This window comes from Cavia porcellus, unplaced genomic scaffold (assembly GCF_034190915.1).
Source record: "Cavia porcellus strain 051 isolate PalLab524CR breed Dunkin Hartley unplaced genomic scaffold, mCavPor4.1 scaffold_15, whole genome shotgun sequence".
Taxonomy (NCBI): Eukaryota; Metazoa; Chordata; class Mammalia; order Rodentia; family Caviidae; genus Cavia; species Cavia porcellus.
This window is the reverse complement of record NW_026947498.1, coordinates 74,891,622-74,915,118: the sequence shown is the minus strand read 5'-3', so window position 1 is coordinate 74,915,118 and position 23,497 is coordinate 74,891,622. Positions and strand designations below refer to the sequence as shown.

Here is a 23,497-nt window from a genome sequence, read left to right as displayed (position 1 = left end):
TGGAGGTGGACAGGCATTCCAGCCCCGAGAACATGCGGTAAGAAGTGGCCTAGGTCAGCAAAGGGGTGTAACATGACAGCTGTTTAAATAGCCCACCAGTAACTTAGGAGCTCTCACAGACACCAACAGGCTATGTGCTTGTCTCTATGACTGTTCCAATCTGTACAGATTGTACATCTTTGTGTCCATTTGTCTGTTCTGTGAACAGCTGTTCTTTTTATTTGAGCTCAACAATTTTCTTTTTTTTCTTTTCATTTTTGGATCATTTAATCAAAATTTAATTTGGGTCATAGATTTTTAAAAAATGCTCCCACCTGGGCTGCCAGCTGGTCAAAATGATGGTAAAATTCGTTGTGGAAATGAAATGTAGATTGTTGTTTGCTATTGACTTGAGAGTCTCTCATTGTTTAAAAATTAATGGGTTGGGGGCCAGGGATTTAGCTCAGCAGCTTAAGTGCCTGCTTGGCAAGCATAAGGTTATGAGTTTGATTTCCAGTACCAAAAAAAAAACCCCAAAAACAAAAAATCTTTTGACAAAGTCCAGCCCCCATTAATGATAAAAAAAAAAAAACCTACAGAAAATTGTAACAGATAATCTTTATCTCAATCTGTTAAAAGCCATCAACAAGCCAACAGCCACCATCATACTAAATGGACAAAAACTAAAAGCTTTCACTCTAAAATCAGGAACAAGACAAGGATGTTCACTGTCTCCATTCCTTTTTGTTTTTAATTTTATTTTGAAAGTAGTAAAATGTAACAGAACAAGACAGAATAAAGCCAACTAAGGGCTGGGGATTTAGCTCAGCGGCATAAGCACCTGCCTTGCAAGCAGGCAGTCGTTGAGTTCCATCCCCGGTACCGATAAAAAGGAAAAAGACAAATAAATAAATAAGTAAATAAATAAATAAAGCCAACTAAGATCATACAGTGAAATTGGTACAGAATTTCACAGCAGGTTACCGGGAAAGTAATAGGTATCACAGGATATTTTGTTATCTTTACAATCGTTGTTCTTTCAATCATATATATCAAAATAAAATGTGCACCAATAAGTTCATTATTGCTTAGCAGGGAGGCAGGCTGGTTGCTTGGTTTCCCAGCTTCATAAGTTCCAACATGGCGTGGATCTCAGGAGACACTGGTGGTTCTTCCCTGGAAGGGTCGCAGTCTGCCACACTGCCACCGCTTACCAGGGAGGGGAGGTGCTTGCTTGGCTTCCCAGCATCCTAAGTTCCAGCATGGCCACTGTCTCCATTCTTAGTCAACACAGTCTTCGAATAACAAATGCTGGAGATACACAAATGTATAAGAAATTACAAGATTGGCTAACAATGGTCAGCCAGAGCTAGATGAGGAAGTATGCAGAGGGTGTTTGTATGCTGGAGCCTAAAGGCTTCAATCCAAGGTCTGGAGTTCACCACAGTGTCCAGTGCAAGTCTGCACCGCAGGCCAATGGGTCTGTGACAGAAGGTTGAAGGGTGTATGCCAGAAAGTTAAAGGGTGTACGAACACTGAAAGCCAGGAGATCAAGTCCAAGCCCAAGGCCTGTGTATGCCTGAAGCTCCTCCAAAGAATGGAATGCATTTGTCCTTTCTTGTTCTCTTTTATACTTCCAGGTGATGAGCCTCCCTAGAGCGGGTCTTCTACACCCTAGGGTGTAGAATTGTTCAGCCAATTTAGTTAAATTTCTAAATGTCTCAAGTTGACACAATCAATCAACCACTACAATCTACCCCTGTCAACTTGGCAACCAGACACGTTTCTTTAAACTAGTTTCCAGATACCAAGACATGCATATATTTGCACCTAACATGTTATAACTATCCTGCGTACAATGGAAACACACTTAATTCCCTTACCAGAATGGAATGTAAGTTTTCTTTGGTTGATGCTTACTCCTATCAGTTTATAACTTTAACATTATAACACAGGTTTAACAATCCCAAGAGCCAGCCTTAACTCTATCAACATTATGTTACATTAAAACCACATTTGGGGAGAAATAGTAATTACAATCCTCTTTTCTGCAGCTGATCACCGGTCGTGGCTGGTATTTAGAACCTCCTCCTTCCACTCCCCATTCTGTATTCCTTTGCCTCCAGCAAGCACCTCAGCAGGTCTCAGTTCTTTTCCTGGAATGGTGAGTGGCACCATTCCTACTTCCACTCCTTGATTCCTGGACCCATGAATCCTGGCCATGGGAGAGACAATGCCCTTAGTGGATGCTGACTCAAAGCATATACAGCCTGTTGAAGTATCTTACCTCAGCCTTGCGAACTATTGCCGCCTAGTTGGCATTGTAACTGTCTTCAAAAGGCCATTCCACCTATCAATCCAGCTGCTTCTGGATGATGAGGAACATGGTAGGACCAGTGAATTCCATGAGCATGAGCCCACTGCCTCACTTCTTTAGCTGTAAAATGTGTTCCTTGGTCAGAGGCAATGCTATGTAGTAGAATTCCATGACGGTGGATAAGGCATTCTATGAATCCACGGATGGTAGTTCTAGCAGAAACATTATGTGCGGCAAGGCAAATATACATGTCTCTGCCAGTGAGAACAAAGCGCAGTCCTTCCATGATGGAAGTGGTCCAGTATAATTAACCTGCCGCCAGGTCGCCTAATGTTACTTTTTGGTGGCCTAATGTTACTTTTTGGTGAACATTTAAATGGAAACAAGTATTTTTACATTCTTTGCCCATAAGAAGGGATCTATCCACATAGGTCTTCCCCAAATATCTTTGTCACCAATTTCAAATTATGTTCCTTCCTAGTTCCTGACCATCCAGCTGGCTACCAACCATGAATCAGTATATAGTCTCATCTGGCCATTTCTTCTTCTAGGGAAAATGTACTACTAAGCGCACTGCCCCAAGTTCTGCCCACTGTGATGATTTCCCTTCACCACATCCTTTAGGGATATCCCAGAAAGGGGCTGTAACACTGCAGCTGTCCACTTGGGTGGTGCCTGCAAAATGTGCAGAGCATCCATAAACTAGTGGTGGATTGCTTTGGATTAAAAACTGGTGGTCAGGCCCAGGGATTTAGCTCTGTAGCTTAAGCACTTAGCTGCAAAAGCAAGGTCATGAATTTGAGCCCTAGCACCAAAAAAAAAAAAAAAAACCACTGGTGGTCAATCCAGCAGCCCTGGAGACGCTTTTTCAGGCCCTCCACCGTAGGCTCCAGTACCTGCAGAGCAGGAACTTGGAAAGGCAGTACAGCACCTTCTCTGCACCCTCTCTGTACATGTGCTTAAAGAAAAGTCATGGTCGGGCTGGAGATTTAGCTCAGCGGCATAACACCTGCCTTGCAAGCAGGCAGTTGTGAGTTCGATCCCCGGTACTGATAAAAAGGAAAAAGACAAAAAAAAAAGAATGCTTAGAAAAGTCATGGTCTGCTGATTATAGGGGACTTACTGTAGGAAGAGAGAGAACGCCTTCCCACTGTGTCATGTGGAGCGCCCAAATTCTCTAGTTACAATGGCTGAGAATCTGCACAGAACCTATGCCATCCTCGTCTCTCATTTGTGCTATGGAAGCACTTACTACACTGCATAGCTCAGGAAATAACCACAAGAAAAGACGGGCTTCAGGGCAGTGTTGGGGACTGAATCCATGGAGCACTAAGCCAAGAGGCCTTTTTTGTTGTTTTCTTGCAACAAGGTCTTGCCATATAGTTCAAAGTGGCCCCGAATTCACTGTGATCCTCCTGCCTCAACCTCCCAAGTGCTGGGATTATGGGCAAGCATCACAAACCCTTTCTTTTTGAGAGTCTTGCTAAATCACCCAGACTGGCTTTGAACTTTCAATGCTCCTGCCTCAACCTCCCCAGTAGCTGGAATTATAGGTATATCCCACTTTGGTCAATCTTTTGGAAAACCATGGAAGTGTATCTGATTTTTCTCTGATCTGCCTAATGGACTCCTGGGTATGTGCAGAGGCTAAGAACTTGGTTATTGTTGAGACAGGGTCTCTCTATGTAGTTCAGGCTGGCCTCAAACTCATGGTGATCCTCCTGCCACCGCCTCCTGAGTGTTGGGATTACAAGTATGCACTACCACAGCTGGCTTCTAGAAAATCTTTTCTTGATGCGAGGAGTCCAAGTGTGCCAACAGAAAGGGGAAAAGCTGGAGAAAAACAGGCAGCCAATGACTGACAGAAAGCAGGACTGAAGTAATAAGGATAGAAGGCGGAAATCTTCCTTGTTTTCAGTGCTGGGGATTGAACCTAGGCCTTGTGCATGATAGCCAAGTGTGCTAGCACTGAGTCATACCCCAGCCAAGACACCATTTAGGGTGCAAGTTCCTGAAATGGTCACTTTGGGGTTTATGCACCCAGAAAGCAGAACACTAACAAGTCTCACGCTTTGTTCTTTGTCACTGTGGCAGTACTGGGGACGGCACCCAACCTCTGGTACAGCAGGCCAGTGCCCCACCACAGCTACTGCAGCCTACTTCACATCTTACTGCTGCACTGGATCCAGGCACCTCCTTCGATTCTCAGCATAGCCACTGGGAAAAATACTGACCTCTGGCCTTTTCTGGTTCTGTTGGGGTAGGGGAGGAGGACACCTTTGCTCCCAGTGCAAATGCCTTTCTTCTTAACGCTTTTCTATGCAGTGCATAAATTTTTTGCAGTGGCATTTCACTTCTGTAAGAAAATAAATTTAGGCAAAATGATGTTAAATTTCAGAGCAATCCCTGGTTGGGAAGGGAGAGTTGGAATGAGGCTAGTGGGCTGTGGACAGGCCTCCACCTGGGCCCCACACACAGAGATGATGGCTCACATCCATCCCTCTACCCACCCTAGCTATGGAGCAAGCCCCTTCCAAACTCCCCTGGAGGAACCAAGATAAAACAGCAAAACAGATCAGCCTGTTTTCTTTGCTCAGCACCATTTAATGCACAAGTTTTTTAAAATTCAAAATAGGAAATATCAGTGTCTTAAGAACAATACACTTAACACATTTACAAGATTCCAAATTTAAAACATACATGCTTCATGTTATAGGTCCATCTTCTTTTAGACAACACAAAAAACAGTACTTAAAATTTTGTATTTAACAAGGGAAAGATAAAACCTGTGTGACACACTAACAAGTTTGAAACAGGAAACCTGTGTTGCACTGCAGCAGCCACCTCCTGGTCCCACAGACCCCAGCCACATCCACACTATCCAGGGACCTCTGCCTCCCTCACCCACCTCCACGGAAAATCCAAACCCTACAGGGAGCTGCATGATACTCTCTAAGCACCCTCAAAGCTGACTGGGGCAATGAGATAAGCTGCAGGCAGAGGGACACTACCCTAAGTCCCATGGACTGTGGCCCACGGAACTAGCAACACTGTCCACACTTCAGACTCTCATCTCAAGGGGGCCAGTAATGCTTGTGGAAAGCTTATAAATTACACGGGAGAATATTTAAGTTATAAACTTAAATGAAAAAGGAAAATACAAAACTGTACATACTACACGATCCTAACTGTGTCCTATAAAGGGCTGAGAGAAAATATTTGAAAGTTAACAGTGATTGTATGTAAGTACTGTCTCTACAGTAATCTTTCTCCTTTTACTTTTTCTTTTTCTGTTGAGACAGGGTCTCACTATGGCTATTTGGCCAGGCTGGCCTCAAACTCTCTGCAATCCTCCTGCCTCGGCCTCCTAAATGCTGGGATTACAGGCGTACGTCACCGCAACTGGCTACTTTTCTTTTTAAATTTTGCCTTTCCCAGGGGAATTAAAACAAAAACAAAAATAAAATGCTATTAGTTACAAAAAAGTAAGTCTGATATAAGTATTAAATTTGAGTTCATGACTTACTGTCCAGCCTGTGAGAAAGGATGTGTACATTCACAAAACTACATCTCAGGCTACTCCAGGACATACTGTTAGGAGGAACTGGTGTGGGAGTGGAGGGCCACAGCCTCTCCTCCTCCAGCCAGGTAGGATGTGACCAGGTCCTGCAAATAACGATGCTAAACCAACTGGAAATGCCACAAAAAAAACTTTTGTACTAGGAACTGAACTCATGATCTCACACTTGCCAGGCAGGAGTGCTAAGCCACTGAGCTATGTTCTCAGCCTGGAAATGCCACAAATTTAACAGACATATCCACAACTGACAATTTGTCTACAGCACAGCTCTTTCACACTAGAATTAAACAAAAGATAGCTCTTTTCTGCTATTTTTTGTGTAAATGTCAAGTTACAAAATTGCTATTATCACAGTAACTGGGGAAAACCAATCCTGGTTAGAAATAGAAACAAAACAGTATTACAACAGAAGTGGGCCAAGAAAGGTGAGAGACTTAGAAAATCAGAGAAAGTACTCTCCATAAAAACGATTTCTCCCTGGTTTTTGACACAGGGTCTCACTATGTAGTCCACGCTGGCCTCAAACTTGCAGTAATGCTCCTGCCTCAGCCTCTCAGTGCTGGGATTACTGGTGTGCACCACCATGCCACAGGCTAAGGCCTCCTTGACCAGAAGATAATGCCAACCTTCTGAACCCTTTCCACTGACGCATCCCCTAATTTGCTCACTGATCCCCAGTGACTGGAGGCTCAGGACAGTGAGGGTGAACCTTTCAGAGCAGTCATAACAGCCTTCTGCAGCACATGTGCCATCGGCTCACCAGCACTGAGCTAGGCAGCGGAGCCTTAAGAGAAAGAGCGCTCCTTGCCTCCAGGATGACCTACTCTCTTCTTCCACTGGGAGCTGGGCATGTCACCAACCACATTACATTAGGTCAAAACAGAAGCCACTGCTTTCTCCCTGGGTAAAAGCATATGCTGCAATTCTTACCGAATTCCATATTCGAACACTCTTACACTGAAAGTTGCCCAACTCACTAGGAACAAAATACAACTATTTTCTCCTAATGAGTACTTCGACAAAGGGCAGGAATGAAGTGATTCTTACTGATGTTTGCCCCTCTACACAGCAACAACTAGCAGAGTCAACCACCTTTCCTTCAAGCAAAGTAGTATATTTCATTAAGAAGATACTGTGAAGCTGAGAGTAATGGCCAGTCCTCTTTTTAGAGCAAGACTCATCAGTATCAGCAGAAGCTGAGACACAGGAACGCTAATTTCCATTGAGCTCCTCTTCTGGTGGCTGATTGGTGATGTGTTCCTGTGTCAGGCGCACCAGATCTTTCTGTACATTTGGGTGGTCCTCCAGATCTTCGTAGAGTGACCTGGCGATGTCAAGTCTCCGGTAGTTCTCAGGCTTCACAAGGCTCCGGACGACCTGGAGACATCGTTCTTTCAGGGTGTACACTGCAAGGCAGGAGACCAAATCCTCAGGGGTAACCAGGCCTCGGGACAAAGGTGAGCAAGGGCGCCAAGCACACCAATGATGTAGGTTAAATAAATAACAAAAGCTGAGCACATGCTATAGTAGCACTGCACGACAGCTGCTCCCAGTGTTCATGCCCTGTGTAGTAATATCTGCTTGAAAGAGGGCTAAGTGAGTAACTTTCATGGTGTGCATGTGCATGAAGAAATCCTGGCCGTGCTTAGCCTAAGCCTTAAGAAAAGCCAGCAACAATGTGTTATACTGTGCTGTGGATGAAATCATAGTAGGGGACAGACCCCAAAGCCATCCAGAAAAGAGCCCTGGCAGTAGAAGCAGGATTACCACCTGGCTGAGCACAGCTCAGGCTGCATAATCTCAACAAATAATAACTAGTTCGGGTGGGTGTCACATAGCAAAGATCAACAAAGACTGTGAAAATCAATTTTTTAGTAACTCAGTTCCTATTTTAAACTCACTAGGGAACTTGTACTTCTTTCCTTGCAGTGCTGAGATGAAATCGTGGGCCTTACACATTCTAGGCAAGTGCTCTGTCACTGTGCTATAACCCGAGATCAACTGATCAATCAATCAATCAATCTACCTATCTACCTACCTATCTGTACTTGGAATTGAGATTCCAAGGGCATTCTACCACTAAGCTACATTTCCAAGTTTCCCAGGACCCTCTCCCACCTTTTACACTGGTTCTCACTATGTAGCACAGGCTGGCCTTAAACTCACTGGCTTTGAACTCTGTGAGCTCCCTGCATTGGCCTCCCAAGTACTGGGACTACAGGCATATTCTATCATATATGGCATTAACTTTTTCTCATTTTGAGAGAATCTTACTAAGTGGCCCAGATTGGCCTCAAACTTGTGATCCTCCTGCCTTAGCCCATGGAGGCACTACATTCATTACATGTATACAACACTCACAGGTTTGAGGCTAGCCTGGGCAGTTGACACCCTGCCTCAAAAAAGACAAAATAAGGCTAGGGCTGGGGATTTAGCTCAGCATAAGCACCTGCCTTGCAAGCAGGCGGTTATGAGTTCGATCCCCAGTACTGATAAAAAGTTAAAAAAAAAAAAAAAAAAAAGAAAAAAGAAGGCTAGGGGTTTAGTTCAGCAGTGTTAAGTGCCTGCCTGGCAAGTATGAGGTCATGAGTTCAAACCCCAGTACCAAAAATAAACAAACAAACAAACAAACAAACCAAATCATAGCTAGGTGGGGTGGTGCACACTTGCAATCCCAGTACTTGAGGCTGAAGCATGAGAATCGCTGTGTTCAAGGCCCAGCATAGGCTACATAAGCAAGTTCAAGACTAACCTGCACTACGTAACAAGACTCTGTCTCAAAAAAAAAAAAAAAAAAAAAGGAAAAAGAAAAACATCAGGTGGGGAATGTATCTCAGGTAGAGCACCCCTAGGTTTAATCTCCAGAAATGCAAAACAAAACAAAAAAAGTATCCTATAAGGCAAAGTTTACCAAACTTAACAATGTTCAATACTTTTTCTGTATGTCCACCTGTTTAACACGACAGGATCTATATATAAATGTATAACACTACAGTTATCTTTGCAGTACTGGAGACTAAACCCATGGCATTCGCTCTGGAACCCTGGTCCTTTTTCAAATTTTTAATTTTGAGATAGGGTCTTGGTAAGTCTAACTTCAACTAGTAATTTGATTTTTAAACAAATACTGAACTATGAAGCTAATCTTCCATTCTCAAATAACCTATCCACTACTTATTACAACAAACAACATTTATCAAAAGTATGATTGACCATCAGTACCTGGCAGTGTGATGTTGGCAAAAATAGGCTGTCCATCAACATTCAAAGACGGCACAAATAATTCTGTCTGGTTAACCAGAAGCCCGTCGTATGTCCCTGCATCTCTGAAGAGCCAAAGGTGACCTGTCACACGAGCAGAAGCCATTAGGGAGCCCCAGTGACCTCGTCAAGGCATCTGTCTTCCCCATGCACCCTTACTGACATGAACTTCCCACCGCTCACTCTACTTAAATGTCACACAGCCCCTCCAGGAACATCACAGCACACCCCTTACATGAGCCCCGCTTTTAGGTAAGAAAGCAGGCCTGATAGGCCCAGTGATTTGTCAAGGCAACAGAAACTGCAGAAGAGCAGGCACAAGTATGCAAACATAGTGAAAAAAAAGCCTACACAAAGTGGGTGACTGCAAACTACACAGAGCACTGCAGTGATAAGGCCATTGGTTCCCCAAACCTCTCCCTGAGCGCAGGAAGCCAGACAGAAAAGGCACAATCAACAAAGCTGTGAGAACAGGAAGTGTGGGGGGAAGTAGAAGACAGAGGAATCTCAGCGGAGATATTGGAGATGTTCTGATTTAGGTGTACAACTACCAAACCTCATCAAGGCCAAAGATCTGCACATTTTATTGTGTAAATTATACCTAAATTTTAAAAAGACACCATAAAGTAAAAGGGGAAAGAGGCAAACCCCGACAATCAGGATCCCATCTAACACATTCACATGGGGCTGTAGTTTGTATGCATGAAATACACACAACTGTCCCATGCTGCCAGACAGGATACTTACGTGCACTGCCAGTGGTTCAAGCTGCCTGATCAAACGGTCACACATGTACCACCAGTAGCACAGGCCAGCAAGAACATGTTAAGGAAGGAGTGTATTCTTTCAGCATAAATACAGCACTCCTTTCTAGGGCATAAACTTTCTTGAACGGCTGGGGATATAGCTCAGCAGCACAGAGCCTGCCTGGCAAGCACTAGGTCCTGAGTTCAACTCCCAGTACCAAAAAAAATTTTTAAAAATTTAAAAAAAAAAATCTGACATAAGGCTTTATTATTTAGCCTGGCCAGGTGGGGTAAAACTGTAATCCCAGCACTCAAGGAGGGCTGAAGCTGGAGGATCAGTTCAAGTTTAAGGCCAGCCTGGGGCTACAAAGTGAGTTCAAGACCAGCCTGAACTGCATAGTAAAAACCCAGCCTAAAAAAACATACAAACAAACTTACTTGAAGATTTGGTGGACAGATTTAAAAATCTAAATTTGCAAGTAATTTTTTCACTGTTGCAAAATATAGGTAATATAAAATTTACCAGTTTAACTTTGCTTTTTTACAGTTCTGGAAGTTGCAAGCTAGGCAAGCACTATTCCACTCACACCTCTGAGTGTTTTATTTACTTTGTAGTGACAAACATAGAGCTCAGGACCTCATATAAGCTAGGCAGACAGGTGTTCTATCACTGAGCTACACTTTTAACCCCTGTTTTTTAATTTTTTTGAGACAAAATCTTGCCAGTAGCCCAGGGTGGCCTCAAATGCACACTGCTCCTCCTTCAGGCTCCTGAACAGCTGGTGTTAGAGGAAAGAACCACCAGCCCAGCCCATTTTAACTCATTTTTTAGTGTACAATTCAGTGAAATCAAGTACACCCACATAGTAATTTTCTTTATAAAATTGGTACTAAATTAGGCACAGGGTAAATTTTAGAGACCACAAAATTCACAAAATTTCTTATATAAAATAGAGATGGAGGCTGTGGCACGAGATTGAGAGTTCAAGGCAGCCTGAACTACATAGTAAGATCTCACTTTATTTTTGGTTTCTTGAGACAAAGGCTCCCTTTGTAGTTCCAGTGGTCTTGAACTTGTGGCGATCCTCTGGCCGCGGCCTCCAAGGTGGTGAGATTACAAGTGTCTCCTACCACATCTGGTCTGGGACCACACTTAAAAAAAAAGTCTGGTGCCCTGTGTCCCTGTAATGCACTCTGCGGTGTTGTGTTGCAGCAAGAGGTGGTTCCTATACACTAGACTTTCCAGACTCCAGAACTGTAAGTAATGAAGACATTCCTTTCCTTTAAAAAAATAAGAGACAGGGATATAGTTCATCGGCACAAGGGCCTGCCTAGCAAGCGTGAGGTCATGAGTTCAACCACCTGTACAAGAGGGGGGGGGGGAGAGAGAGAAAGGGGGAAGGTATTAGCTTATGACGCAGTAGTTCAAGCAAGAAAAGAAGGGTTGCCTAGCATAGTGTCCTACATTTGTAATCCCAGCATTCAGGGGGCTGAAACAGGAGGAACATCACAAGTTTAAGGCCAGGCTAAGCTACAAAGTGAGTTCAAGGTCATTCTAAACTGCATAGTGAAACCCCATCTCAAAAAAAAGGCAAAACAGAAAAAGGATTTTGAAAATTGAAGAAGGCTAGGGCTACTCCACCACAAGGGCAGGAAAAAGATCCCCTTAGTTAAAAGCCTAGTCAGTCCTAACCAGTCTTTTTTGTTGTTGTTCTGTTTTGTTGGTTTTTTTAAACGGGGGTCCCTCTATGTCGTTAAGATTGGCTGTAAGCTGGGGATTTAGCTCAGCGGCATAAGCGCCTGCCTTGCAAGCAGGCAGTCGTGAGTTCGATCCCCGGTACCGATAAAAAGGAAAAAAGACAAAAAAAAAAGAAAAGATTGGCCGTAAGCTCACTACGGAGCCCAGGGGCTCCACCGCCAGCACCCTCACTTGGCTTAACAGTCCCCTAACCACTTTTCACCAGTGGTCTTCCCTCCAAGCCACTCTGCAGCTGGAGTGAGCCACCCAGTGGGTGAATCCGACAATGGTATCCAACTGTATCTCCCTAGGGGTAAAACCACCTTTTGAGGTTCCTCGCCCACCATTCCATACCCACCACCCGCTCTGCCATGGCTCCGGGTCTTAGCACGTGTCTAAACCTCGCACTCATCCGGCCTGGCTGAGTCCTGCTCATCCTGCCCCCATCCTTCCGAGACCCACTCCCTAAGCGGACCCGCACACTCCTCCCTCGGTGACGCGGGCTCGTGCCCGTGCGTGCCCTTCCAAGCAGTTGTCCACAGCGGGGGGGGGGGGGGGCGTAGGGTGGCAGGACTACACAGATGTCTCTGAGGATGGAGTCCATGCGCGACGGACACAAGATCTTCGAAGGAGTAAAAACACCTTCGGATGCAGACCCCTCAGCATTCCTCAACGCTGCGCCGCTGCGGAGCAGCACCGACCGTGTTAGCCGCGAGGGAAAGAACAGCGCCGCACTTCCCGGACAGAAGAGCTCGCGAGGCCAAGGCGCTGGCACCTGCTCGCGGCGGCGGCCGCGCGTACCTCGGTAGCTGTGAATCCGGCGGCCGGTGCCCGGCGCCAGCGTCGGATAGGGCTGCGGCTCGCCGTCGAAGTTGAGCCACACGGGCAGCACGACGCGAGGGCTGCGATTGCAGAAGATGACTTGGGACGGCTCGCGCGAATTCACGGAGCGCAGCACCGGCCGCGGGCGCCCGGCCTCCATCTCCGGCGGCGGTCCGGCTCGCCGAGAGCCCGCCTCCAGGTTCGCCCCGGCCTCTCAGAATCCCTGCCTTCCAGGGGCTCACCTCCGGGACCCAAACACCGCCAATGGCCGCGTCGGAGGCGTGGGTCGTGGAGGGCGCGCGTACGTGCGTGCACGTGCCCGGCGGGCGGCCTACGTAATCCTGGGGCAGGGGCACGCACGCGCAGACCTGGCCGTTGGGAGCGTGTGCGCACGCGCAGGGGTCCTTAGGTCGGGTGGGGTGTGGCGTCGCCTTGTTTGCTAAATTGTATCTCCTGTCAGTACTGCTGTTTTAAGAGCCCAGCAGTTTTTCGCCCCACTTCCTGTGCTGTTAAAGTTTTTCTTAGTCGTCAAATTTGTCTTGTCTCTGCTTTGGTTCACGGTATTAAAAATATATAGCAAAGAACCAATACATAAAATTTACCCTCCCCTTTTCACTCCCGCTGCAGGCTGTTCTTATAACTGGCTTTTGTACTTCCGTTCTAAAAGTGTTACTGTTATAGCCCGGGCGTGGTGGCACATCCCTGGAATCCCAGCACTCGGGAGGCTGAGGCAGGAGGATTGTTGTGAGTTTGAGACCAGCCTGGGCTACAAAGTGAGCTCAAGGCCAACCTGAACTGCATGGCGAGACCCTGTCTCAAAAAAGACAAAAAAAAAAAAAAAAAAAAGTGTTAAGGAAAGTAATCAAACACATTTGTAAAGGAGAGCTGGCATTCCCTGATTGCGATGCTGGGGGAAACAAGCCCATTTGCTCCCTTCTCCCTGTTCCTCCCGCCCCGCGTGTGGCTGGGAAAGGAGTGGTCGCTGGATTTTGAACTCGGGCCCTTCTGCACCTCGGAGGCAAATGCTCTAGTGATGAGCTACAGCTCTTGGTAAATGGCCCAGGCTCTATGTGATGCACCTGTCGTGGGGAAAATACCTAACTCGCAACCTGTTAAGATGTCAGACGTAGTGAGCTCATGGTCTCAACACGGAGGAAGGAATTGCAAACGTGAGAAGGCAGAAGAGTTTTACTGGAGATAGAGAAAAATAGAGCCTGGATTTCCAGGAGAGTTGTGGAGTGAGTGGTCACTGAAGCTCTTTGTCAGTGACAATTTTTTTTTTGGTCTTTTTTCGTTTTTATTGGCACCAGGAATCGAACTCACCACCGCACACTTGCAAGGCAGGTGCTTATGCCGCTGAGCTAAATCCCCAGCCCCATCAGTGATAATTTATACAGCAAAATCTTAATGTGAGTACAATGTGGGTCAGACTACTGTCAACCTATAGGATTACAATTATAGCTGCTTAGTTATATGATCCAGTAGGGAAGCAAGTCAAGCAGCAGAGTACTGAAAAAGACAAAGGCATTCCTGAGAAAGGAGGGGAGTTGGGTCCAGATGTTCTGGTCACCCACCTATGCGTCGGATACCTGTCTGCACCCACTAGGTGCCCACTAGGTAGGGTGGTGATAATTACAATCTGAATCTCTCTGAAGCGCTGATTTCCCTCTAGAGAGACTCGAATAACTGTCTGTATTTATTCCTGAGAGTTCTGACCTTCCTGGATACTCCAAAATCATACTATTGATCTCTTTTATTTAAGCTGTTCAGAGGGGCTGAGAATATAGCTCAGTGGTGGAGCACCTGCCTGGCAAGTGTGAGGCTGTGAGTTCAAGGCCATTCTGGGCTACATAGTGAGACCACCTTTAAAAAATAAACCATTCACTGCCCACTCATTTAGGAGACTGGGGCTAGGCCAAGACGCCAATAAATATTATGTTAACCTTTCAGAGTTGGAAGCCGCCATGCACAGTCTGAAAGAAGCTTTGCTGGCATGGGTGTGGGCAGTAGACAAAGAAAAGGTTCAGGGAACTGGCTTGTCTGTCAAATTTTCCATGTTGTCAAATTTTCCATGTTGTCTGGTTGAGTGAAACTTTTTATTTAGTAGTTATTGATAAGATCCAAGCATACTCCAGACCCATGACCATATGCCAATTACAGGCATTTGTGAGCTTGCTAGTTTTTTTTTTTTTAATCGGTACCAGGGATTGAACTCATGACTGCCTGCTTGCAAGGCAGGCGCTTATGCCGCTGAGCTAAATCCCCAGCCCCAAGCTTGCTAGGTTTTTGGCAGACATAACACACCTAGCCACCTTGCTGTGCTCTCTATACCAGATGACCAAGTTGGACATAATATGGGGCTAGATGGACACAGCAGAAGGTGCTTTCCAGAACTTCAAAAGGTCAGTTATACTGATATGAGCCCTTTGAGTCATTGACCTTAGCTTGCGATTTTCCCTAACAGTATGGATAATACTGGGTTTAGCTGGAACTTACGGCAAAAACGGGAAACAAAAGCCCCTGTGGGTGTTTTTTGTTTGTAGTACCGGGGATCGAACTCAAGACGTGGCACTTGCCAGGCAGTGCTGTGCTGCTGAGCTCAATCCCTAGCCCCACCCTGCGGGTTTTGGTCACAATTGTGGAGAGCTGGCACCCCGATTGTGAAACAGCACTGTACACAGCTCTGCATTGCCTGTGAGGGGTCACAGGACAACAGACAGTGAAAGTACAGACAAAGTACAAATACAGGGATAGAAACTGCCCATTCCAGAAGTGGGGCGGCCCAGGCTCCCACTCTTACACAGCAGGGGACGTACCTCAACAGCAGGCCTCTTCCTCAAGGAGCTCCTTAGCAGTTGACCAGGGAATAGTTGGGACCCATGATTCACACAACCCAGGAGCCTATGAGGGAGGACAGACGATGGGACACAAGCCCCAGCCCTACACAGAAGGATCCTCCCCTTTCCACTGGATATACTGAGGGTTCCTGCCGTGACCCAGTCCTGCAGTGGACAGCAGTCACTGTTCAGCCCCATATGGGACCAGAAGAGCCAGATCAAACCAATGGGCAGAACTGATGACAGTATGATTGCTTGTGAGGCAGGAGGGAGATGCCCTGCATGTGTGCATGGACAATTGGGTGGCTTAAGGGGGCTGACATTCTGGCTGCCAGCTTGGGCAGCTCAGTGGTGACAGGGCACTGTGTGATAAGACATATGGGAACATGGCCAAAAAGCTATATAGGCCATCATGGTGCAGTACACAAGCCCCTCCAGTCACCAGCAAATGATTTAACAGGTGTCTTGACCAGGCATTGCAATGGTTGACTGCTAGGAATGGTGTCTGACCAAAAATATTGAGTGCTGCATATGGGATGCTGCTAGGAGTAGCATCTGACCAAGGGCAACCATCATAAACAGCCCTCCAGGTTGAAGCCTGTTCTGGTTTATATCTGGATGTCCCCCACAAAGCCTCATGTAGTCATGGGGCAAGATCCTAGAGTTTGTGATTGATACATGGTCCAATGTCGGGATTGTGGGTGTGAGTGCTACACCTTCCTTAGGGGTGGGTAACCTACATACGATACAAGGGACACCTGCTCTTACTGCTTTTGCTGTCTTTAGCCACTATGAACTGTTGCTTCTCTTCTGTATGCCAGCCAGCAGATTATGGACTGAAACCTCCACAAACTGTGAGCTAAATAAAGCTTTCCTTCCTTCATTTTGGGCATCAGGTATTTTGTCTCAGCAGCAAGAGGAAAAAGTAACCAAGACAAAGCCCTTGCTCAACATATGACCCAGGCCTCAACTGTTGTATGTCAGGCTTTGATGTTGCTTATCAATAAAACTTCTCAAATAAGAAAGGTGGTTTTACAAAACCACATGGTTCTTGATTTGCTGATTGCAGCATGGGGAGGCACTTGTGCCCTGTTATATATAGAATGTTACATTTATATACCCTTGACCTTTGAGGAGGTGGGATGTGGGGAACCACTCAGACTGCTTCAGAGCTCGGGCATCTAAGGACACCTGAGGATGTGATCCCACTGTCTAGCACAAAGGCATAGCAGGATGCAGTTATGTTACCATGGCTTAGCAATGAACAACTACACATGCGCCAGTGAATCCAGCATGTAAGAATATAAATGAGGGGCTGGGAATTTAGCTCAGCAACATAAGACTAGCAAGTGCAAGGTCATGAGTTCGATGTCCAGTACCAAAAAATAAATGTCAATGAGATGACAACCTGCATAAGAATTATACAGTAGGGGCTGGGGGTATAGCTCATCGGCATAAGTGCCTGCCTTGCAAGCAGGCAGTCGTGAGTTCGATCCCCGGTACCGATGAAAAGGAAAAAGACGAAAAAAAAAAAAAAAAAAAAACAATTATACAAGATGCAGGTGGGTTTTGCACTCTTTTTTTTTTTTTGTCTTTTTCCTTTTCATCGGTACCGGGGATCGAACTCACGACTGCCTGCTTGTAAGGCAGGCGCTTATGCCGATGAGCTAAATCCCCAGACCCTGGTTTTGCACTCTTGCTGTGCTCAGCTGCCTGCTCCTGCTATGTGGCTGATATCTGCTTCGATGACCTTCTTTGGGGTACTCACACATGAGAAACTCCTTTAGTCTTCTCACCCCTGACATATGGTAGTGGGGCTTTTTTGTTTTATTGTTTTTGGGTTTTGTTTTGTTTTGTTTTGTTTTTTGAGACAGGGTTTCACCATGCAATTAAGGCTGGCTTTAAGCTCACTTTGTAGCCCAGGCTGGTCTCAAACTTGCAACAACCCTCTTGCCTCAGCCTCCCAAGTGCTAGAATTACAGGCATGCATCACCACACCTGGCTTGCTTTTGTTTTTGAATTATTGGGTTTTTGAATTATTTATTGGGAATGGAACACAGAACCTTCACAATGAACTACATCCGTAGCCCCATTTTTACCTCCTCTGCCTTTTTTATCCTTTAAATTGTATTTATTTATTGGTTTTTCTGAGGCAGGATCTTGAGCTATGTAATCCAAAATGGCCTTGAGCTCCCTGTATGCCCAGACTGGCTTTCAACTACCAGTGATCCTCTGCCTCAGCCTCCTAGCTGCTAGGATTCACATGTACTGTAATTTTTAAATTTCTGAGACAGGAGCAGGGCATGGTGGCTCACACTCCTGTAATCCCAGCACTCGGGAGGCTGAGGTGGGAAGATCATTGTGAGTTCGAGACCAGCCTGGGCTACAAAGTGAGCTCAAGGCCAGCCTGACCTGCATAGCCAGACCCTGTCTCAAAAAAAGACAAAAAAAAAAAAAAAAATTCTGAGACAAGGTCTTGCTAAGTTGTTGCTAAATTGCCCAGGCTGGGTTTGAATTTACAGTTCTCCTGCCTCAGCTTCCCAGAGTACTGATGGGAAGGCCTGGCTGTATAGTAGTTGTGATTGCTGTTGCTGATTTACAGTTCTAGGAGTCAAACCCAGGGCTTCACACCTGCTAAGCAAGCACTCTACTGCTAATCTATATTGCCAGTTCCTCAATGGGCTTATTCCCCATTTTTAAAAATCAAGCAAGTTTACATATATGGGACCTCACATTCTTGTTAATGGTGAAAACATCTAATACCTACTCCTTTGGAAAATTTCAAGTAAAAAAATCCATGATCTTCCTGAATCAACCCTGGGTATTGGATTATATATCATGCCATTACATTGTGCTTGACTTTCATGTAACACTGTTAACCACAGCTATCATGCTGTAATTATTCATCCTAACTGAAATGATGCACCCCTTTGACCAGCATCTCCACCCACATCCCCACAGTCCCTGGAAACCATCATTCTATTTTCTGCTTTTTTTTTTTTTTAAATAGTTCAAGCTGGCCTTGAACTCACCATGTAACCCAGGCTGGCCTCAAATTCACAGCAATCCTCTTGCCTCAGTCTCTCAAATGCTGGAATTATAGGTGATTACCACCATACCTAGTTTGAGTCCAACTTTTTTTGGGGGGCGTCTTTTTTGAGGCAGGGTTTCACTATGTTTCAGGATGATCTTTAAATCACTTTGTAGGCCAGGCTAGCCTTGAACTTGTGGTGATCCTCCTGTCTTAGCCTCCTGAGTGCTGGGATTACAGGTGTGAGCCACCATACCTGGCTGAGTTAAATTTTTTGAGGTTGCACCAGTGACTGTATTCTGTGCTTGTTCTTCTGTTTGGCTGGGCCTAATGTCTTCAGATTCAACGCTTCAAATCACATGATCTCCTTCTGCTTCAAGTCTAGATACTATGTTATTACTATATACATACACACCCACATTTTCTATATCCACTAGTTAGCTGATGAAGGTTTAGTTCAGTTTATTGGCTATTGTGAATATACTTTAAGTCCCTGATTTAGGAAGGAGTTCTGTTCTGGGAGAAAATTTGTAAATTGGATTTGTTTGTAATCTAACTAAGCGAGTCTTACATGGTTCCCCACGGGACTTGTCTACCTGTGGGAGTCCCACATGGTCCACCTGTCTTACACTGTGCACCTGAGTTTTACATGGTAGACCTGTAAATCTTACACAATATACAATGTTCGTTAGTCAGGGACTTGTCATAATGCTACTACAAACATGGAAGAGATCTCATCACCATACCAACTCCCTTTCCTTTGTATATACAGATATTCCTCAATTTATGTCAGCATTATGCCCCATAACCTTGTGGAAATTGAAAATGCAGAATGTACCTAGCTTGCAGTGTCAGTTCAGCAATGAAGGGTACCACACAGTACAGCCTCTGCTGCCCCTCAGGGTCCAAAGAGTGTACTGCTGTCTACAGTTAGCTCAGGAAAACAGCCAAAGCTCAACATTTGCCCTTTCTACTGAGGTCTATCGCTCTTTTATTTTTTATTTTACTTATTTATTTTGAGACAAGGTCTTGCCACGTAGTTCAGGCTTGCTTGAACTCACTGAGATCCTCCTACCTCAACCTCTGGAGTGCTGAGATTACTGGCATTTGCCATTCCCAGGCTGAAAGTCTCTTGCTTTTTGCACCCTTGTAAAGTTGAAAAGTCATGGACTATGTGTATTCCCAGTAGTGGGGCTGCTGGACCTTATGGTCATTCTATTGTTTTTTTTTTTTAATCGGTACTGGGGATCGGACCACACACTTGCAAGGCAGGCACCTCTGCCGCTGAGCTAAATCCCCACCCCTCTATTCTGTTTTTTACAGGGCCTACCTACTGTTTTCCACTGTAACCAACAATGTACAGGGGCTCCCCATCTCTCCAGTCTCTACCAACACTTAGCACTTTTGTTCAGTGTCTGTGTGCGGGGAAGGCAAGGCCCAGGCTGGCCTTGAACTCATTACCTTCCTGCCTCAGCATCTGAAGTGCAGACATCAGGTGTGCACCACCACACCCAGCTCTTATTTTTCTGTATTTATTCTGGCAGTTGCTAGATTATGGCTTTAATCTGCATTTTCCTGATTAGTGATTATATATCATTTTCCTTTTCCTATTATTTTTTTTCTTCTGTTGGTCACTTATGTCTTCTGAGAAATTTCTATTCAGTCCCTTTATTTTTAAAATTGTTCAATGATTTTCTTGTGTTACTGGGAGTGAACCCAGCGCCCTGCTGCTGGGCTACAGCTTAGTCTTTTTTCGTTTCTTTTTTGTTGTTGTTGTTTCTTTTTTTTTTTTTTTTTTTTTTTATTTAAGGAGAAAAAGGGAAAAAAAACAGAAAAAGGATACAAGTAATACAAAATTTAAAAAATAAACAATAAGAAATCACTAGTTAATAGATTACATATTCTCATCTTAGAAATAGTTGTTCAAGTTACAAAATTGAAGCATATAAAGTGGACTTTCAAACAGTGAGACTACAAACAGTTTTGTTCAGTCTTTTTTTTTTCAAAGATATTCTGAATATTTCCTTATTATCGTTTTACTGTTGAGTCCACTTTTTTTGTGTGTGTCTTTTTTAGATGGGGTCTCACTATGCAGTTCAGGCTGGCCTTGAGCTCACTTTGTAGCCCAGGCTGGTCTTGGACTCACAGTGATCCTTCTGCCTCAGGCTAGCAAATCTAAGTGTTGTTCAGGCTGATCTGACCCTGCAGTCACCTCAGCCTGTCTGTGTTCTAGGATTACAGGTGTGCACCACCACACCTGACTCCTTGGACCATTTTACTTTATTGTAGTTTTAACCAGATTTTATTGGTAATTTTATTTAGTGGGGGGGGGGTACCAGGAATTGCACACAGGACCTTGTGCTTGCCTGGCAGGCACTTCTGCAACTGAGCTATGTCCCTAGCTCTTATCAGTACATCTTAGATATACATAATCATCAGATCCATCAGAGAATCTGCACCTGTACATAACTTTTTCCCCCTTCCCCTGCCCTCCCTTCAACCCCCCCCCCCCCCGCGCCTCCCCTCTACAAGCTTTGTCTCCATTTTTACCTCTTTTCTAATTTTTTTTTTTTTTTTGGTACCAGGCATCGAACTCACAACCTCACTCTTGCTGAGCAGGTGACTCTGCCGCTGAGCTAAATCCCCAGCTTCTTCTCTGATTTTTTTTTTTCTTTTCTGATTTTTAAAACTTTTCCTTCCTTCCCTTTCCTCCTTTGTTCCCTCCCCATTTGACCATTTTCCTCCTGTTTCACATCTATTATAAATTTTGGTCCTTATTTACACTTTCTCATAACAGAGAAACAATGTTGTATTTACACGTGTCTGATTTATTTCACTTAACAGAATGGTCTCAAGGAGGTGCATCCATGTAGCTACAAATACCTCAAGCTTGTCCACCTTCATGGCAGAGTAGTACTCTGCTGATTTAAAAAAACCTCACAGCTTTATCCATTCACTAGTTGATGTCTTTGCCCATTTTAAAATCAGGTTATTTGTTTTTCCTGAAGCACTGGAAACAGAAGCCAAGGCACTGTGACTGACCGTCCTGACCCCAGTCCTGCTTGAGACGGAGGCTCCCTAGGGTGTCCCGCTGGCCTCCATTGGCATCCTCCCGCCTTGGGGTACTGTGCACCTGGCACTCATGTACGCACCTCCCACTCTCTAGCTCAACGCCACTCTGGTGATGGTTTCTTGTTCGCCATTTTGTGTGGACTGCAAAACATCACTGCAGACCTGCTGTCCCCCTTTCCTGAATGAGACTGAAGCCAGGACTTAGGTATGCTGAGCAGCTGCTCTTCCACTGAGCTCCACCCCAGTCCTTCCTGTCTCAGACAGGGCTGTGCGAATGTACAGGCTGGCACTGAATTTTGTACTCCTCTGCCCCAGCTTCAGAGTAGCTGAGATCACAGGTGTATACTGCCAGACTCCTCGTTTGTCCATTTCTTGATTAGGTGCTGACTTCTAATATGTATATCCATATATATATATATTCTCCAAGCCAGTGTTTTACTATTTATTTTGGTAATGGAACCCAGGGCCTTCATACCAAGCTACATTTACAGCCATTTAAAAAAAATTTTTTTAAGCCATACAAGGTGGTACATGCCTGTAATCCCAGCACTCAGGAGGCTGAGGCAGGAAAATCACCATGACTTCAAGGCCAACCTGAACTACATAGCAAGACCCTCTCAAAATAATTAAAAATAATAAAAGTTCCTATAGCCCAACCAAAAAAGGCCTTTGAGAGGTGGATGTAGTTGCTTCTAGTTCATAGACTACTAGAAGAGGTTAAGGGCTAGAATGGATTAAATTCTTTAGCAAGACTTTCAGAAAATAATTATACAGTGGCTAGGAGTCCACCTCAGTGGTAAAACATTTGCCTGGCATGCACCAAGCCCTGGTTTTAATTCCCAGTGTTGCAAAAGAAAATACAACCTGCGGGGCTGGGGGTTTAGCTCAGCGGCATAAGCACCTGCCTTGCAAGCAGGCGGTCGTGAGTTCGATCCCCGGTACCAATAAAAATGAAAAAGACAAAAAAAAAAAAAAAGAAAGAAAATACAAGCTGCACATTCTAAGAGTGAGCCAGCAGAAATGAACCTAGACAATCAATACACACAGTATTTCCAGACACAGCAAGGAGAGCTGGGAGCCACCTTTATCAAGTGAATGACAGCAGAACAAAGTGCAGCTCAGTGGCTGAGCTTCTATTTGGCAACCCAGAGGCCTTGGGCTCAACCCCAGGCACCAAAGAGGAACAGAAACCAGCCAGCCAGGAGGCGTGATGGCACGTGCTTATAACCCTAGCACAAGAGGCTGAGAGGGCAAGGAGGCCAAGATAAGGGATTACAAGGATCAAGGCCATCCTGGGCAACTCTGCAAGACCCTGTCCAAAAAATAAAAAGAGCTGGGAAAAAGAATTAAAATATTATCTATGTGTACCTACTCCCCACAATGAATGCAATTATTATGTACTACAAGCATGTATTAACAAAAAATAACTTTTTTAAAAAGGCCAATGTAAACCAGACGTGGTAGCACATCCCTGTAATCCCAACACTTGGGAGGCTGAGGCAGGAGGACTGTTTTGAGTTCGAGACAGCCTGGGCTACAAAGTGAGCTCAAGGCCAGTGAGCATAGTGAGACCCTGTCTCCAAAAGACAAAAGAGGGTGGGGGGCAAGGGCGTAGCTCAGTGGTTCAATCCCCAGTACCACCCCCACCACAAACACACAGGCACTGGATTTCAGGTAATACCAGTTTCCCACCTGGCCACACCACCTTCAGAAGTCAGAGATAGCTAGGGCAGCCTGTGAGTGAGCAAGTCTTGGTGCCATCCCAGCACGCTCCCAGGTCCCACACAGGAGACCAGCTCCTAGAGCTGCTGAGGTTAAATGAAACAAACTGCTCGTCTCCTCACTCACCTCGCCGTCCTTCTCTTCCTTTCCTTCCTCTCCCCTGCCCTAAAGAAAGAAAACTGCCTAAAGCACATGGCACATAGGAACACCCACGGGAGAGTTAGGACTCTAGTGAAAGGGGATGACAGCAGGGGATGGTGGGAGACTGAGGCAGAAGGATCCAAGTTGAAGGTCAGCCTGGGCTATACAGCAAGACCCTGTCCCAAAAAATAAAGGGATGACAACACAGGACCCTGGCAAGCACATTCCAGGATGAAGTTCCTGCACCCAGT

General features: G+C 45.3%; 1 protein-coding gene across 1 annotated transcript; it reads right to left on the bottom strand.

Annotated features, from left to right (window-relative positions):
* Window positions 1-4,879: 4,879 nt before the first annotated feature.
* On the bottom strand, window positions 4,880-12,969 carry Vhl (von Hippel-Lindau tumor suppressor). Its single transcript, XM_003464125.5, has 3 exons — window positions 12,423-12,969; window positions 9,099-9,221; window positions 4,880-7,282 (listed from the first exon to the last, which is right to left on the bottom strand). The coding sequence occupies exons 1-3, from the start codon at window positions 12,601-12,603 to the stop codon at window positions 7,089-7,091; spliced, it is 498 nt and encodes a 165-aa protein (XP_003464173.1). The 5' UTR covers window positions 12,604-12,969; the 3' UTR covers window positions 4,880-7,088.
* Window positions 12,970-23,497: the final 10,528 nt, after the last annotated feature.

Bases quoted from the DNA above. Each gene is read 5' to 3' on its own strand.
- Vhl (XM_003464125.5), bottom strand. From the start codon at position 12,603: ATGGAGGCCGGGCGCCCGCGGCCGGTGCTGCGCTCCGTGAATTCGCGC. The intron at 9,222-12,422 runs GTACGCGCGGCC...CTCGTGTGACAG, and splicing joins CCGGATTCACAGCTACCGAG to GTCACCTTTGGCTCTTCAGA. The intron at 7,283-9,098 runs GTACTGATGGTC...CCTGCCTTGCAG, and splicing joins TGCCAACATCACACTGCCAG to TGTACACCCTGAAAGAACGA.